This window comes from Hyla sarda, chromosome 7, assembly GCF_029499605.1.
Source record: "Hyla sarda isolate aHylSar1 chromosome 7, aHylSar1.hap1, whole genome shotgun sequence".
In the NCBI taxonomy this organism is placed as follows: Eukaryota; Metazoa; Chordata; class Amphibia; order Anura; family Hylidae; genus Hyla; species Hyla sarda.
In genome coordinates this window covers 221,901,540-221,919,884 of record NC_079195.1, presented here as the reverse complement: position 1 = coordinate 221,919,884, position 18,345 = coordinate 221,901,540, and the positions used below count along the sequence as shown (strand labels likewise).

At 45.3% G+C, this 18,345-nt stretch overlaps 1 protein-coding gene across 10 annotated transcripts in view; it reads left to right on the top strand.

The window, feature by feature from the left end:
* The window catches only part of IL23R (interleukin 23 receptor), a 73,314-nt gene extending 57,983 nt beyond the window's left edge, over positions 1-15,331 (top strand). For 8 of the 10 annotated variants that reach the window (XM_056532800.1, XM_056532796.1, XM_056532794.1 and 5 more), the window contains 5 exons: positions 452-610; positions 1,806-1,934; positions 3,456-3,555; positions 9,292-9,382; positions 14,469-15,331. In XM_056532800.1, the coding sequence (XP_056388775.1) occupies positions 452-610; positions 1,806-1,934; positions 3,456-3,555; positions 9,292-9,382; positions 14,469-15,035 (1,046 nt within the window). In that variant the 3' untranslated portion in view covers positions 15,036-15,331. The remainder of the gene's footprint in view (positions 1-451; positions 611-1,805; positions 1,935-3,455; positions 3,556-9,291; positions 9,383-14,468) is intronic. The other 2 variants (XM_056532803.1, XM_056532802.1) reach the window with 1 other exon arrangement.
* The last annotated feature ends 3,014 nt before the right edge of the window (positions 15,332-18,345 follow it).

The following is an 18,345-nucleotide window of genomic DNA, read 5'->3' as shown; positions in this document are numbered from 1 at the left end:
GGGAACTGTGTGATGTCATCATGTCTGTATGGAGGAACTGTGTGATGTCATCATGTCTGTATGGAGGAACTGTGTGATGTCATCATGTCTATATGGAGGAACTGTGTGATGTCATCATGTCTATATGGAGGAACTGTGTGATGTCATCATGTCTATATGGAGGAACTGTGTGATGTCATCATGTCTATATGGAGGAACTGTGTGATGTCATCATGTCTATATGGAGGAACTGTGTGATGTCATCATGTCCATATGGAGGAACTGTGTGATGTCATCATTTCTATATGGAGGGAAATCTCTAAAGGATTGTTTCCAGCACCTTGTAGAAAGTATAAGTCTGACCTGGGATTAGCAAGGTGTACCTAATAAAGTGGCCAGTGAGTTGGAGTTGCTGATATGAAGTCACTTTTTTTTAACAAACCTATTAAAATCAACATCATTTTCTCTACAGAACCAACGACAGGTCCCAGTTCTATTAAGATAGTGAAACCCTTGTTGCGAGCAAGAATAATCGAATGGGACGAGATTCCTGTGTGTGACCGGCGAGGATTCCTCACTGTATATACGGTGTATATAAAGCAATATCTGAATGAATCAAACTTTGTGTACAGTAAGTGATCGAAGAATATTATGACAGAACTATAAATAGAGGCGCATTCAGCAAAACGGCCACTAGATGGCAGTGTCTGTAAGCCGTGAAATTGGAGTTGGGAGACTACAGTAGCGACATTTATTGTGCAGAGGATGGCGTTCATTTTATACTAGTTTTGTGATATTTAATTATATCGCATGATGATATATATTTTCATTTATTGTATTTATTTCTAAGATGAACAAAATCTTTGTAGTCTAATTCTGCAGACATGTTTCTCCACTATTGCCCTGATGGTCTACAAACTTGTTTTTCCAACCAAGCTGCCTCCAACTGTTGCAAAACTACAACTCCCAGCATGCCCAGACAGCCAAAAGCCAGCGTTTCCCAACCTGTGTGTCCTTAGCTGTTGGGAAACTACAACTCCCAGCACGCCAGACAGCCAAAGGCCAGTATTACCCAACCAGTATGCCTCCAGCTGTTGTAAAACTACAACTCCCAGCATGCCCAGACAGCCAAAGGCCAGTGTTTCCCAACCAGTCTCCAGCTGTTGCGAAACTACAAATCCCAGCATGCCCAGACAGCCAAAGGCCAGTGTTTCCAAAATAGTATGCCTCTAGCTGTTGTGAAACTACAACTCCCAGCATGCCCATACAGCCAAAGGTCAGTGTTTTTCAACCATTATGCCTTCAGCTGTTGCAAAACTACAGCTCTCAGCATGCCCAGACAGCCAAAGGCCAGTGTTTTCCAACAAGTATGCCTCCAGCTGTTGCAAAACTACAACTCCCAGCATGCCTGGACAGCCGAAGGCCAGTGTTTTCCAACAAGTATTCCTCCAGCTGTTGCAAAACCACAACTCCCAGCATGCCCAGACAGCCAAAGGCCAGTGTTTTCCAACAAGTGTGCCTCCAGCTGTTGCAAAACTACATCTCCCAGCATGCCCAGACAGCCAAAGGCCAATGTTTTCCAACAAGTATGCCTCCAGCTGTTGCAAAACTACAACTCCCAGCATGCCCGGACAGCCTTCGGCTGTCCGGGCATGCTGGGAGTTGTAGTTTCACAACAACTGGAGGCACTCTGGTTGGAAAACTCTGCAACAGACAGTAGTAGAAGAGGCAAATTAAGTGGCGTAACACATGACTGCACGATCAGACTACATAGGGATGTACAGGAGATATCTCATAACATTTTACATATTCACTTCTCTTTATAGAAGTCCCTGCATCCACAAGACATTTACTGTTCGATAGGTTTAATCCTGATGATCAGTATTCTGTGTGTATTTCTGCATCTACCGTGGCTGGAGAAGGGCCGGCCGTTCACTGCACTAACTTTTATCAAGGTAAGAATACATAGGGCTGTGTTCACACACACAGCAGATGTGCTGCAGATTTTGTGACTGTCCCATTCATCTAAATGGGGTTTGCAGAAATTCATTCTGTGGCGTGTACACCATTAGACCTCATTTGCTTCTGTAGAAAAATGTAGTAAGAATTTGTATTTACATTTATCAAAAAAAAAAAGGGGGCGCTGTTGTATAGATGTCTATGACAGTAATCAGTTTTCTGCAGTGGTTAACCCATTAATGGTAGAACTCATACCATAACCGACAACCCCCTGACTAATTTCAGTAGCCAGGGGCCACTGCTAAAAGCTAGGTGCGCAGGGATTAACCCTTTAGATGCTGCAGTCAAAGTTGACCGTGGCATCTAAATGGCCATCAGAGCTAAAATGTGTGGTCAGTCAATCCACTGCAACACCAATGTCAGTTCCATCGGCTGTTTAGATGCCGCTGTCGACAGCAGCATCTAAAGGGTTAATCGCTGCACACCTATCCTTGCGTGGCTGCCAGGTCTCTTCTATGGATAGAGCCAATAGAGCACAGATCTTAATAGATCAATGCATTACATAGGTACCACATTGATCTGTGTGAGTAAACTAATGACTAAAAAAAAATTATTAAATAAAAAAATAAAAATTAAATAAAAAATCCCCCCATAATAAAAATTGAAATCATCCTCTTTTCTCATTTTTCAAATAAAAAATGTAATGAAATAAAAACAAAAAAACATATTTAGTATCGCATGTGGAATTATCAATACTATTATTAAAATATCACATTATTGATCCAACACGGTGAGACGTAATAAAAAAAGCCATCAAAAACTACACATCACAGCGCAAAAAGTGCCATCAGATTCCCCCCCTATAAAGAGTCCCAGTTGTGTGGCCCCCACACACAGTAGCGCCTGCATAGTTAAAGGGGTACTCCGGTGGAAAACATCAACTGGTGCCAGAAAGATTAAACAGATTTGTAAATTACGTCTATTAAAAAATCTTTACCCTTCCAGTACTTTTTAGCAGCTGTATGCTACAGAGGAAATTCTTTTCTTTTTGAATTTCTTTTTTGTCTTGTCCACAGTGCTCTCTGCTGACACCTCTGTTCGTATCAGGAACTGTCCAGAGCAGGAGAAAATCCCCATAGCAAACCTATGCTGCTCTGGACAGTTCCTGATAGGGACAGAGGTGTCAGCAGAGAGCACTGTGGACAAGACAAAAAAGAAATTCAAAAAGAAAAGCAGCATACAGCTGCTAAAAAGTACTGGAAGGGTAAAGATTTTTTAATAGAAGTAATTTACAAATCTGTTTAATCTTTCTGGCACCAGTTGATGTTTTCCACCGGAGTACCCCTTTAACTATGCAGGCGCTACTGTGTATGGGGTCACACAACTGGGGCTTGGGCAGGAAAAAATAAATAACTTCCCTGGTGGCCTAGTGTGGAGATGTGGTTAGTTTTTATTGTATTATTGTTACATTCATATAGTTCTAACTTTATGTAGCTTAATACAGATTTGTTTTTCAGATAATGATTTTAACAGCTACATGGGCCTCCTGGTGGGAACGGCCTTCGGAGTTATCGCTTTGTCTGCAATCATTTTGATTTTATCAAGAATATGGAAAAGGTAAATTACCTTATCACCAGTCCATTGTTATCATTGTTATACACTGAATGGCCCCTTTATTAGACCCATAATCCCGGATCACAGTATAAAATCCAGTGATCAGATTTCTGTGGATCAGGTTCAGTGTGAATCCAGTGATCGATCTACTTGGAGCGGGGCCTGGTCATCGGGACTGGACCAGCCGGGCCGGGATTTCACTGCCAACCTTGTGGTTTTTTTTTTCTCATGTTATACTGGGGAGAATGTTGCAAGTGAAAGTTTTTACAGCAACTATTTTTTTTTTCTTAAACGTGCGCCAGACTGTAAACTAGAATTTGGTAATTTTTGATGTTCCACGTGCCATGCCCCTTTTTTGTGAAGCCTCAATCCCTTTAAATGAAGACACTACCCCTTTGAAGGGAGAGGCGGGGGGCCTCTAGACATGAATGGAGGGGGCGTGGCGTGACCTCACGTCCTGGAAACCCGGAGGTTTTCCGAAACTTGAGATGCAGCCCCGCATAGAATCCGGGTGCTGAAGGGAGATCGCGGGGGGGTCCCAGCAGCGGGCCCCCCTCGATCAGACATCATAGAGGATAAGATGTTTTTGCCCGGAATACCCCTTTAAGTATCTCAATGACAAATATCTAGATGACAATGTGACCTGAGTTTTGCTAGGACTGCACCAAAATTCTGGCAGAATTTCTATATTAAATCTTGGCCATAGTGTCTGAAGGAAACAGAAATGGGGCAAAAGGGTAAAAAATGTATCAACATGGCCTGGTCAGATGGATCCACATCTCTGTGGAGATACATGACCTGGTCAGATGGATCCAGATCTCTATAGAGAAACATGGCCTGGTCAGATAGATCCAGATCTCTATGGAGAAACATGTCCTGGTCAGATGGATCCAGATCTCTATAGAGAAACATGGCCTGGTCATATGGATCCAGATCTCTATAGAGAAACATGTCCTGGTCAGATGGATCCAGATCTCTGTAGAGAAACATGACCTGGTCAGATGAATTAAGATCTCTGGGGAGAAACATGGCCTGGTCAGATGGATCCAGATCTCTATAGAGAAACATGACCTGGTCAGATGGATCCAGATTTCTATGGAGAAACATGGCCTGGTCAGATGGATCCAGATCTCTATACAGAAACATGACCTGGTCAGATGAATTAAGATTTCTGGGGAGAAACATGGCCTGGTCAGATGGATCCAGATCTCTATAGAGAAACATGGCCTGGTCAGATGGATCCAGATCTCTGTGGAGAAACATGTCCTGGTCAGATGGATCCAGATCTCTATAGAGAAACATGACCTGGTCAGATGAATTAAGATCTCTGGGGAGAAACATGGCCTGGTCAGATGGATCCAGATCTCTATAGAGAAACATGACCTGGTCAGATGGATCCAGATTTCTATGGAGAAACATGGCCTGGTCAGATGGATCCAGATCTCTATACAGAAACATGACCTGGTCAGATGAATTAAGATTTCTGGGGAGAAACATGGCCTGGTCAGATGGATCCAGATCTCTATAGAGAAACATGGCCTGGTCAGATGGATCCAGATCTCTGTGGAGAAACATGTCCTGGTCAGATGGATCCAGATCTCTATAGAGAAACATGAACTGGTCAGATGGATCCAGATCTATGTGGAGAAACATGACCTGGTCAGATGGATCCAGATCTCTATAGAGAAACATGGCCTGGTCAGATGGATCCAGATCTCTATAGAGAAACATGACCTGGTCAGATGGATCCAGATCTCTGTGGAGAAACATGGCCTGGTCAGATGGATCCAGATCTCTGTGGAGAAACATGGCCTGGTCAGATGGATCCAGATCTCTGTGGAGAAACATGGCCTGGTCAGATGGATCCACATCTCTGTGGAGATACATGACCTGGTCAGATGGATCCACATCTCTATAGAGAAACATGACCTGGTCATATGGATCCAGATCTCTATAGAGGAACATGTCCTGGTCAGATGGATCCAGATCTCTATAGAGAAACATGACCTGGTCAGATGAATCCAGATCTCTATAGAGAAACATGGCCTGGTCATATGGATCCAGATCTCTATAGAGAAACATGACCTGGTCAGATGGATCCAGATCTCTATAGAGAAACATGACCTGGTCAGATGGATCCAGATCTCTATAGAGAAACATGACCTGGTCAGATGGATCCAGATCTCTATAGAGAAACATGACCTGGTCAGGTGGATCAAGATCTCTATAGAGAAACATGGCCTGGTCAGATGGATCCGGATCTATGTGGAGAAACATGTCCTGGTCAGATGGATCCAGATCTCTATAGAGAAACATGTCCTGGTCAGATGGATCCAGATCTCTATAGAGAAACATGACCTGGTCAGGTGGATCCAGATCTCTATAGAGAAACATGGCCTGGTCAGATGGATCCGGATCTATGTGGAGAAACATGTCCTGGTCAGATGGATCCAGATCTCTATAGAGAAACATGGCCTGGTCATATGTATCCAGATCTCTGTGGAGAAACATGTCCTGGTCAGATGGATCCAGATCTCTATAGAGAAACATGTCCTGGTCAGATGGATCCAGATCTCTATAGAGAAACATGTCCTGGTCAGACACAAATGTAGTACAAAGGTTAGGTTACGGGCAGTCGGATCCAGATCTCTGGATAAACATGGCCTTGTCCGATGGATCCTGTCAGCACGACAATGCATCATCCACAATGGCTTGTATAGTGATGGATTTCTTCCAGGCTTTCACATTTCCCAAATCTTAATCCTATAGAACATCTCCGAGACCAGGAAGTCCAGAGCAAGTCAACACCTCCATGTAATGTGTGAACAGCAGGAAGCGATCTTGTTCACATGGGCCGACTCCTGTAAATAATTCGATCAAATAGTACAATTTATACCGTGGAGCATTGCTGAGGTTGTGAAGACGAAAGGAGGTCCAACGCACTACCAGATGGGGGCACTCTAATAAAGGGGCCATTCAATATAAAACGTGTTTGTCTGATATTAATCTGCATCACATCTTCAGTCTTAAAGGGGTACTCCCGTGGAAAACTTTTTTTTTTAAATCAACTGGTGCAAGAAAGATACTTCTATTAAAAAATCTTAATCCTTCCAGTACTTATTAGCTGCTGAATACTACAGAGGAAATGGTTTTCTTTTTGGAAACACAGAGCTCTCTGCTGACCTCATGACCACAGTGCTCTCTGCTGACATCTCTGTCCATTTTAAGAACTGTCCAGAGCAGGAGAAAATCCCCATAGCAAACATATGCTGCTCTGGACAGTTCCTAAAATGAACAGAGATGTCAGCATAGAGCACTGTGCTCGAGATGTCAGCAGAGAGCTCTGTGTTCCAAAAAGAAAAGCATTTCCTCTGTAGTATTCAGCAGCTAATAAGTACTGGAAGGATTAAGATTTTTTAATAGAAGTAATTTACAAATCTGTTCTAACTTTCTGGCACCAGTTGATTAAAAAAAAAAAAAAAAAAAAAAAAAAAAAAAAGTTTTCCACAGGAGTACCCCTTTAAGAGGATCCATAAACTTTTGCACATGCCAAGCTTTCTGTTTTGGTAAAATATTAACCATAATGCCCATGAAGAGTAAAGCATGCACTACCGGTAGTCAACCAGCAGAGGTCAGTACACCAGTCTCCTGGCTACATGCATTATTACTCTCTTGGTTTAAGCAGCATAACGTGATGGCGTGATCGGGGTTTCACACTGACGTCAGTAAAAAGTACCGAATGTGGCAGAAGGGTTAACACAACCACTGACCAGATGCGTACAATAAAAAAAAATAAAAAAAAATGTTCAAACCACATTATATAATGGTCTTTACCATGGGGAATGATGTATCTGGTGCTTATAAGGAGGTTGTTCAATGACATTACAGATATTCCACAGAGGCAATTTATCAATAAAATATTTCACTTATCCAGATGTTGCAAAACTACAACCCCCAGCATGCCCGGACAGCCAACGGCTGTCCGGGCATGCTGGGAGTTGTAGTTTTGCAACATCTGGAGGTCCACAGTTTGGAGACCACTGATCTACAGCAAAGCAGCTGAAAAAATTGATGTTAAATGATAAGCTCTTCCAAGGCAGTATCAATATCTCTGCTTGCTGTCACTTAAAGGGGTACTCTGGTAGAAAACTTTTATTTATTTATTTATTTTTAAATCAACTGATGCCAGAAAGTTAAACAGATTTGTAAATTGCTTCTATTAAAAAAAATCTTAATCCTTCCAGTACTTATTAGCTGCCGAATACTACAGAGGAAATTCTTTTCTTTTTGGAACACAGAGCTCTCTGCTGACATCACGAGCACAGTGCTCTCTGCTGACATCTCTGTCCATTTTAGGAACTGTCCAGAGCAGCATGTATTTGCTATGGGGATTTTCTCCTACTCTGGACAGTTTTTAAAATGGACAGAGATGTCAGCAGGGAGCACTGTGCTCGTGATGTCAGCAGAGAGCTCTGTGTTCCAGAAAGAAAAGAATTTCCTCTGTGGTATTCAGCAGCTAATAAGTACTGGAAGGATTAAGATTTTTTTTATTTTTTTTTTATAGAAGTAATTTACAAATCTGTTTAACTTTCTGGCACCAGTTGATTTAAAAAAAAAAAAATAAAATTCCACCGGAGTACCCCTTTAACCCCTTACTGACTGCCATAATGTGGCTTTGTACTGTACAACCTCAATGCCCAGGGTAATGGTAGACACCTTGGGCATAAGGACACCAAATCGGGGATCAATATAGTTGCTATGTGATTGTTTAACCCCTTACATTCTGCAGTCAATGGCACTTGTGGCATCTAAGGGGGGACCGCAATGGGTTCTTAGGGCAACTGAGAACCCAACAAAAGCCCCCAGAGGATAGGGGATAAGATGTCTGATGGCAGGGGTCCCGCTGCTGGAGACCCCCGCGATCTCTCCTGCAGCACCCCGAGTCATCAGCTCTCCGGAGCTAAGTTTACTTCGTGGCTGATCACAGGGGCCGGCGGCTCGTGATATCATGGCTCCACCCCCTCATAATGTCACACCACACCCCCTATAATGCAAGTCTATGGGAGGGGGCGTGGTAACAGTTATGCCCCTTCTCATAGACTTGCATTAAGGGGGCAGGACGTGACATCATGAGGGGCGGAGTCATGACGTTACAAACCGCCGGCCCCTGTATCGTGAGTTATCAGCCATGGAGCAAACCTAGCTCCGGAGAGCTGATGACTCGGGGGGCTGCAGGAGAGATCGCGGGGGTCCCCAACAGCGGGACCCCTGCCATTAGACATCCTATCCAAGGATAGGGGATAAGATGTCTAGGGGCAGAGTACCCCTTTAAGTCCATAAGGCCCAAAACTTGCATTGGTACCTTCTTTATTTGCTCCCGGGCGATGAAAATCTATCCTGCTAATTGAAAGCAAGCAGAGTTCTTGAAAACTAGAAAGGAATTGATATAGAAATGACCTTGAAAAAAATGTGTAAAACATGTTCCCATATAGCAGTGTTTCCCAACCAGGGAGCCTCCAGCTGTTACAAAACTACAACTACCAGCATGCCCGGACAGCCAACGGCTGTCCGGGCATGATGGGAGTTGTAGTTTTGTAAGAGCTGGAGGCACCTCGGTTGGAAAACACCGCCCTATAGTGCCGTCTTTCTGCTTTTACACAGCAGGCTGTAGTATAAAGCATGGAGGATATTTGCTATTTCGGACTTCACTTCTAAAAAACGAATTTCTCTCTATTTTAGGGTGAAGATAGGGTTACTCCTACTGTTACCCAAATGTCTACATGAAGAATATCCCCATGTGGGGAGGAGTCCAGCTGTGAAGTCTCTGCAGGTAAGTGATACACAGTGATGGGGTGTAGTGTTGAGCACAAATATTCGTAATGCAAATTTTTATCGCGAATATTGTCAGTTCGCGATTTCGCGAATATTTAGAATATAGTGCTATATACTCGTAAGGACGAATATATATATATTTAGTTTTTTTCACTTGCAAATTTTCCAAAGAGAACGAACATAGCGAATATGCGAATTTCGCGAACATAGGATGAATAATCGTCACTATGTCCGCGAGATATCACGAATTCGAATATGGCCCCTGCCGCTCATGACTAATGGGGTGATGCGTAATTCCTCCTGTCAATCTTAGGACCCACGTACATGACCATATTATACAATGCATTCGGAAAGTCTGCACTTTTTCATCATTTTGATATGTTGCTTTTTGGGCTAAAATAAAGAAATCTGCAAGTTCCCCCATCATTCTGCCCTAATACCCCATAATGGGAAGGTGAAAACTTTTTTTTTGCAAATTTATTGAAAATGAAAAACTACATTTTTCATGGACCTAAGTATTCAGACACAAGGGGGGAGATTTAACAAAACCTGTGCAGAGGGAGAGTGGTGCAGTTGCCCATGGCAACCAATCAGATGGCTTCTTTCATTTTTAAAGAGACCTGTGAAAAATGAAAGAAGTGATCTGATTGGTTGCTATGGACAACTGGGCAACTTTTCCTCTAGACGGATTTTGATAAATCTCCCCCAAGATATTTGTCTCTGGCTCCTCCCATTTCTACTGATCATCTCTGAGATGTTTCTCCACCTTGGTTGGAGTCACTTGGGGTAAATTCAGCCGATTGGACAGGATTTGGGAAGACACGGCCCTGTCTATATAAGGTCTCACAGCTGACAATGTATATCAGAGCAAACACCAAGCCATGAAGGGGAAAGAACTGCCTGTAGAGCTCAGACAGGATTGTGTGGAGGCAGAGATCTAGAGGAGGAGACAAAAACATTTCTGCTGCACATAAAGTCCCCAAGAGCTCAGTGGCCTCCATAATTCTTACAGGGAAGAAGAAAAGACCAAGACTCTTTCTAGAGTTGCCACCCCAACAAACTAAGTAATCGGGGGAGAAGGGTCTTGGTAAGAGAGGAGACCAAGAACCTAATGGTCACTCTGGCCGAGCTCCAAATATCTTGTGTGCAGATGGGAGAAACTTCCAGAAGATGCAGCAGCACAATGTCTGAGGGAAACCAATCACCGCCCATCACCTGCCCAATACCATCTATACAGTGATCATGGTGGGAGCAGCATCATGTCTGGAGGAAACCAGGCACTGCCCATCACCTGCCCAATACCATCCCTACAGTGATCATGGTGGGAGCAGCATCATGTCTGGAGGAAACCAGGCACTGCCCATCACCTGCCCAATACCATCCCTACAGTGATCATGGTGGGGGCAGCATCATGTCTGGGGGGAACCAGGTACTGCCCATCACCTGCCCAATACCATCCCTACAGTGATCATGGTGGGGGCAGCATCATGTCTGGAGGAAACCAGGCACTGCCCATCACCTGCCCAATACCATCCCTACAGTGATCATGGTGGGGGCAGCATCATGTCTGGAGGAAACCAGGCACTGCCCATCACCTGCCCAATACCATCCCTACAGTGATCGTGGTGGGAGCAGCATCATGTCTGGGGGAAACCAGGTACTGCCCATCACCTGCCCAATACCATCCCTACAGTGATCATTGTGGGGGCCGCATCATGTCTGGGGGAAACCAGGCACTGCCCATCACCTGCCCAATACCATTCCTACAGTGATCATGGTGGGGGCAGCATCATGTCTGGAGGAAACCAGGCACTGCCCATCACCGCCCAATACCATCCCTACAGTGATCATGGTGGGGGCAGCATCATGTCTGGAGGAAACCAGGCACTGCCCATCACCCGCCCAATACCATCCCTACAGTGATCATGGTGGGGGCAGCATCATGTCTGGGGGAAACCAGGTACTGCCCATCACCTGCCCAATACCATCCCTACAGTGATCATGGTGGGGGCAGCATCATGTCTGGGGGAAACCAGGCACTGCCCATCACCTGTCCAATACCATCCCTACAGTGATCATGGTGGGGGCAGCATCATGTCTGGGGGAAACCAGGCACTGCCCATCACCTGCCCAATACCATCCCTACAGTGATCATGGTGGGGGTAGCATCATGTCTGGGGGAAACCAGGTACTGCCCATCACCTGCCCAATACCATCCCTACAGTGATCATGGTGGGGGCAGCATCATGTCTGGGGGAAACCAGGCACTGCCCATCACCTGCCCAATACCATTCCTACAGTGATCATGGTGGGGGCAGCATCATGTCTGGGGGACAGGAATACTGGTCAGGGTTTAGGCAAAGCTGAATGGAGCAAAGTACATAGATATTCTTAATAAAAAGCCTGATCCAGAGCTGTGGACCTCAGAATGGGTGAAGCTTCACTTTCCAACAAGACAATGCCCCTAAACACATGGCCAAGACAACACAGGAGCGGCTTAGGGACAACTCTGTGAATGTTCTTGAGGGGCCCAGCCAGAGCCCGAACCGAACCCAAGAGACCTGAAAATGGCTTCCACCGATGGTCCTCATCCAACCTGACAGAGCTGAGAAGATCTGCAGAGAAGAATGAAAGAAAATCCCCAAATCCAGGAGTGTAAACCTTGTGGCCTCATCTCCAAGAAGACTGGAGGCCGGAATCACTGCCAAAGGGGCTTCAACTGAGTCCTGAGAAAAGGGTATGAATTAGGGATCGACCGATTATCGGTATGGCCGATATTATCGGCTGATAATCACGATTTTGGGCATTATCGGTATCGGCAATTATCTTGCCGATAAGCCGATAATGCGCACGGGCGTCACTGCGCAGCGACGTCTATGCAGCGTACTAGGCCGGAGGCTGCCCGGAGTGGAGAAGAAGACCGTGGGAGAAGAAGGACAGCCCGGACCGGACCACCCTCCACCCGGAACGCCCCCGGACACTACAGGAATGATGGATGGATGGCCCGGAGCACCCTGACAGGTAGGGGGAGAGAAGCGGGTGGTGGCGGCGGCGGCCTATGGCCCCGCAAAAGCCACTGCAGATCATTGATTTAAAGCGCCCGCTTTAAATCAATGATCTGCAGCGGTGTCGCAGGGGGTTAAATAGCCGATAACTTATACCGGAATATCGGTATAAGTTATCGGCTATCGGCCCTAACCTGCACCGATTATCGATATCGGCCCTAAAAAAACGATATCGGTCGATCCCTAGTATGAATACTTATGTCACTGTAAGATAATAGTTTTTCCTTTTCAATAAACTAGCAAAGCTTTTCTAACATTCTGTTATCACTTTGTCATTATGGGGGATTAGGGGAAAAACTTTTTTTGTTTTTTGTTTACCATAACTTGAAAAAAGTGAAAGGGCCTGAAGACTTACCAAATGCATTGTAGTTCTATGTTATACAGCTCCATAATATGCCACCCATAACCTGCTATAGTCCCATACTGTACCCCCATATGCCTCACAGACAGGACCGGACTGGGGATCAATACCAGCCCTGGAAACAATGGCATACCAGCCCCCAAGGTAGTAACAGCAGCAGTCCCTTTAGGTAATAATAACAGCAGCAGTCCCTTTAGGTAATAATAACAGCAGCAGTCCCTTTAGGTAATAATAACAGCAGCAGTCCCTTTAGGTAATAATAACAGCAGCAGCCCCTTTAGGTGATAATAACGGCAGCAGCCCCTTTAGGTGATAATAACAGCAGCAGTCCCCTTTAGGTAATAATAACAGCAGCAGTCCCTTTAGGTAATAGTAACAGCAGCAGTCCCTTTAGGTAATAATAACAGCAGCAGTCCCTTTAGGTAATAATAACAGCAGCAGCCCCTTTAGGTAATAATAACAGCAGCAGCCCCTTTAGGTAATAATAACAGCAGCAGCCCCTTTAGGTAATAATAACAGCAGCAGCCCCTTTAGGTGATAATAACAGCAGCAGCCCCTTTAGGTAATAATAACAGCAGCAGCCCCTTTAGGTGATAATAACAGCAGCAGTCCCTTTAGGTAATAATAACAGCAGCAGTCCCTTTAGGTAATAATAACAGCAGCAGTCCCTTTAGGTAGTAACAACAGCAGCAGTCCCCTTTAGGTAATCAGTTAATAGCAGCAGCCCCCCTCCTCTTAGGTACCGGTATGTAGACAGACAGGCAGTCTTCCCCCTTAACCCCCCCCCCCCCCTGGGTTCAAGGAAAATAAAACAAATAATAAACGAACCTTACCACCGTGCTCCTGCAGAGCCGTTCCATCTGCGTCCAGGTCGCACACAACATCTATGTCATGGCGCAGGCAGCGCAATCATATGACGTCATCAATCCGCGGGCAATGTGACAGATGTTGCGTGCAGCCTCTCGGCAGGCATTGTAATAAGTGGCAGGGCTGGGTGCTTTTTGCTCTTAGCTTCGCCACTCTGCGGCTAGTGTCAGGACCTTGTGTGCTAGTGTCAGTAAGAGGCCTTCGGGTGGGCAGTCGGCCTACTGGGAATTTTCCCGATATTCCGGTAGGCCAATCCAGCTCTGCTCACAGAGGCTCTGCATGCACCACACAATGCACCTACTGGTCTCTAAAAGAAACCCATAGAATCTCTTGGATGGACCTTACATCACTGGAGACATTACATCAGTGGAAGGGAGCCTAGCTGTGCAGCAATGGGTGGGGTTACTGCCACCTAGAAAAAAGGGATCCTGGGGATTATAGTTGGAGAGAGGGCACAGGAACAAGCCAGCAGCGTGATGGGGGACTTTGTTAAGCATGTCCATTACTGTATGACACTTAAAGGGGTTATACAGGAATAGAAAAATAAAGCTAATTTCTTTCAAAAACCGCTCCTCGTCTGTCTCCAGGTTGGGTGTGGTGCTGCAGCTCAGTTCCATTGAAATGAATGGAGCCAAGTAGTAATACCACACAAAATAAATTAGCTCTGTTTTTCTATTCCTGGATAACCCCTTTAATTACTAAAGTCACTTTATGTCGTATAATCCCTTCAAATGTGTGATATGTTTCAGACTACACATATATAGCATACTTCTCTTACATTGCCTTGTCAGGAAAACATAGAGAGTCCTGAGCCTCCACCTGTCGTCTTGCTCGATGACCCGGAAATTGCAGAGATTGAAGAAATACCAAAGGAAGAAACCAGTCTCCTAATCCCGTCAACGAACCCTGCCCAAGAATCCACCAATATGATGGAGTCGCCTCTAATCCCAGCCACCGATATCGAAGTCCCCTCGGGCTATAGGCCACAGATCGCAAATGTCACTTCCCATCAGCACAATTCCTACTTCAGTCCCGCACAGTTGTTGGATCTACAGAGGTCCATCTTGGGATCGGAAAGTCCTGTGGTTCCAACCAATGATCCCTTCCTATTGAACGTTACAAGTGATATGTTTAAGGAGATGAACCTTATGGTCACAACCGATGTCGATCTGGATGAGGAACCTCTACGACCCCCTACCAACCCCATGCTGCAGAACCTATGGGAGAATCAGACGTTCATAGATAGGTTAATACTATCAGAGAGTCCTGGGGACCATGTGATCTCTACTCCAGGCCTCCATGAGGAATTCGATGACACAAAGTCCTACTTTTCTCAGCTCTTCACTGGAGGATTATAGCCGTGTCATCTCAGAAGGCTTGGTTCTCACCCCAGATTGGATCACTTGGTTTGGTCCATCTCCGACTCAAAGTCCTACTTTTCTCAGATCTTTACCAGGGTGATCATAGCCCTGTCTTCTCTGAAGGCTTGATTTCCACCCTGGATTGGAATTACTTGGTTTGGTCCAAGATCCTAAATGGATTTTTATTTTGGCTGCTGTATATACCGGAAATTGTAGCACAAGGAGCATTGTGGATCCTACTTTGTAAGCACTAGAAAAAATTGCATTATTAAAATGTTAAAAAAAGATTTTAAAATTTTTGTGCAGAATAAATGTAAATTTTTGTATTTAAAAAGAAAAAAAACTGTTGGCATGAGGGCAACTCAGGTCCAGCTATTTAGGTTTATTGTCATGACCACTAGTTGGCTTTGTATGGTGGAAAGATTTCTACATGATTCTCACTGAGGGGCTCTCGTTTGACATTCCGCCTTAGGGTGGTTTCACATCACGTTTTGTACTTACAGTTCCCGTATACGGCTGGGAGGAGGGGGCGGGGCTTAATAGCGGAGCCCGCACTCAGCCATATAGGGGAACCGTATTTAATGCATGTCTATGAGCCGACCGGAGTGAACCACAGCCTCCGGTCGGCTGCGTTTTCGGCCGTATGCGGTTTCCCGACCGCAGGCAAAAATGCGGTCGACCACGTTTTTGCCTGTGGTCGGGAAAACTCCGTCCCTAGACATCTTATCCCCTATCAAAAGGATAAGATGTCTGATCGTGGGGGTCCCGCTGCTGGGACCCCCGCAATCTCTGGGCAGTACCCAGCGTTCGTTTAGAACGCTGGGTGCCGGTGGTGAGGATCGCGACGTCACGGCCACGCCCCTTGTGACGTCACCCCACGCCCCCCCAATGCAAGTCTATGGGACTTGCATTGAGAGGGCGTGATGTGATGTCACATGCCCCGTCTACATGCCTAAATTCGTTGAGTTGCTGACATGTGATTGGCTGATTAGGTATTGTGTCAACAAGCAGATAAACGGGTGTACCTAATAAAGTTCCTGGGGATTGGGGATAAGATGTCTGTGGGGATACCGCCACAGGGTACCCCCGCAATCTCCCTGCTGCACCAATCGTTCGTTTAGAGCGTCGGGTGCAGTGCCGGAGGCTCGTGACATCACAGTCACATCACAGTCACATCCCGCTCATGACGTCACGGCCACGTGCTCTCAATGCAAGTCTATGGGAGGGGGCGTGACGGCCGTCACGCCCCCTCCCATAGACTTGCATTGAGGGGGCGTGGTCGTGATGTCACGAGCCTCCGCCCCGCATCGCCACTCATCCAGCACTGAGCAAAGTTTGCTCCATGCCGGATGTCTGGGGTGCCGCAGCCGAGATCGCGCGGGGGGGGGGGGTCCCAGCGGCGGGGCCCCCGCGATCAGACAACTTATCCCCTATAAGGATGTCTAGGGGTGGAGTATCCCTTTAAAATTACGTCGTCTTCACTAATTTCACCAGGGCCCTAGGCATTCTGGGTAATCCATGCTCCACGTCTGGTTTATTAATGAGTATCTCAGCATCTCAGCAGTTTGCAGGAAGTCAAAACTACAGCAACCACCACGAGCATCATGTAAATATGCAAGTGAAAACGAATGTTTTGCGGTCGCCGGCGCCGATGAAATGGTAACAGAATGTTTTGTGGGTCTTAATTTAGTGACTGCTTTTGGGCAGCGCAGGAAGGAAGTGGTTCACCGTACAACGAGAAGATGCAAATGCTAAAAACCTTCCAGCGTCAGGCGATGCAGTAGTAGTAGTGCAATTCAGGGTAAATGTAGCCAACGCGCAGGATCTAAACTGCGAGAGCCAATCATAATAAAGCGATACGGACGCCACCAGTTATAAGAACTGTGCCGGCAATTACTAGAAATGGCCACAGTCTACCAATGAGGGCTCAGTAGCTTAACTCTGTTAAGGCGGTGTTTCCCAACCAGGGGGCCACAAACTGTTGCAAAACTGCAACTCCCATCGTGCCCAGACAGCCAATGGAGACTCTAATACAGGCGCAAAAGCGTACATTTATCACACCCATGTGATACTGATGTAAAAGCAGAGGATTGCCTATACTTAATTTCTTGGTAATAAAGCTTCAGCTGTGCAGGTTATATGGCTTGTACAAATTCGAGATTTAAACAAGAATTGTTCAAATTCACTGACAGCAAACACAGATTGTGAACACTTTGATAAATTGAAACCCTGCAACTAAAAGAATCAGAAGTCGAAACATTACAATCAAAATATTTCAGAATTCAGCATTGCCTTTTGCATTTGTAAATTAGTGTAATCCAACATAGGAGCCTCCAGCTGTTGCAAAACTACAACTCCTAGCAGTGTAAGCTGTAAATCCAGCATAGGGGTGAGATCAAATACTCACTAAAATCAGCAGCTTGGAGGACAATATAGAGCAGTGCTGAGCAGAGTAAGCATAGAGGTGAGATCTGACTCACTAAAAGCAGCAGCACGGAAGACATTTATAGAGCAGTACAAGCTGTGAATTCAGCATAGGGGTGAGATTGAGGCTGCAGCATACAGGACATTATAGAGCAGTGCTGAGCAGTGTAAGCTGTAAACTCAGCATAGGGGTGAGATCGGGCACTTACTAGAAGCAGCAGGATGACTAACATTATAGAGCAGTACTAAGCAATGTAAGCTGTGAATCCAGCTTAGAAGTGAGATCTAAGACTCACTAGAGGAAGCATAATAACGAACATTACAGAGCAGTACTGAGCAGTGTAAGCTGTGAATCCAGCATGTGGATGAAGTCAAACACTTACTTGAAGCAACAGCCTGAAGGACATTATAGAGCAGTACTAAGCAGTGTAAGCTGTTAATCAATCCAGCATGTGGATGAAGTCAAACACTTACTAGAAGCAGCAGCATGGAGGACATTATAGAGCAGTACTAAGCAGTGTAAGCTGTGAATCCAGGATGGGGGAGTTAGCATATTACACTCAATAGAGCCTCATACTTTATTGATCCATCTTTATATGGACTTTTTAGCAGTTTTCCACAGTGCATGATGAGTTGGAAGTTGTAGTTTTGCAACAGCTGGAGGCACCTTGGTTGGGAAACACTGCTTTAAGTGATCAAAGTGAATTGTATTTGCCTGTGACTATGGTGAAACAGAGGTCTGTAAACAGGCTTTATACACAAAATTTTAAGACATTTTGCATTTAGTGTCATATATTCCAGTAACATAGTTAAAAAGGTTGAAAAAAGACCAGAGTCCATCAAGTTCACCCAATAACCCTAATGAGTCCCTACTGAGTTGATC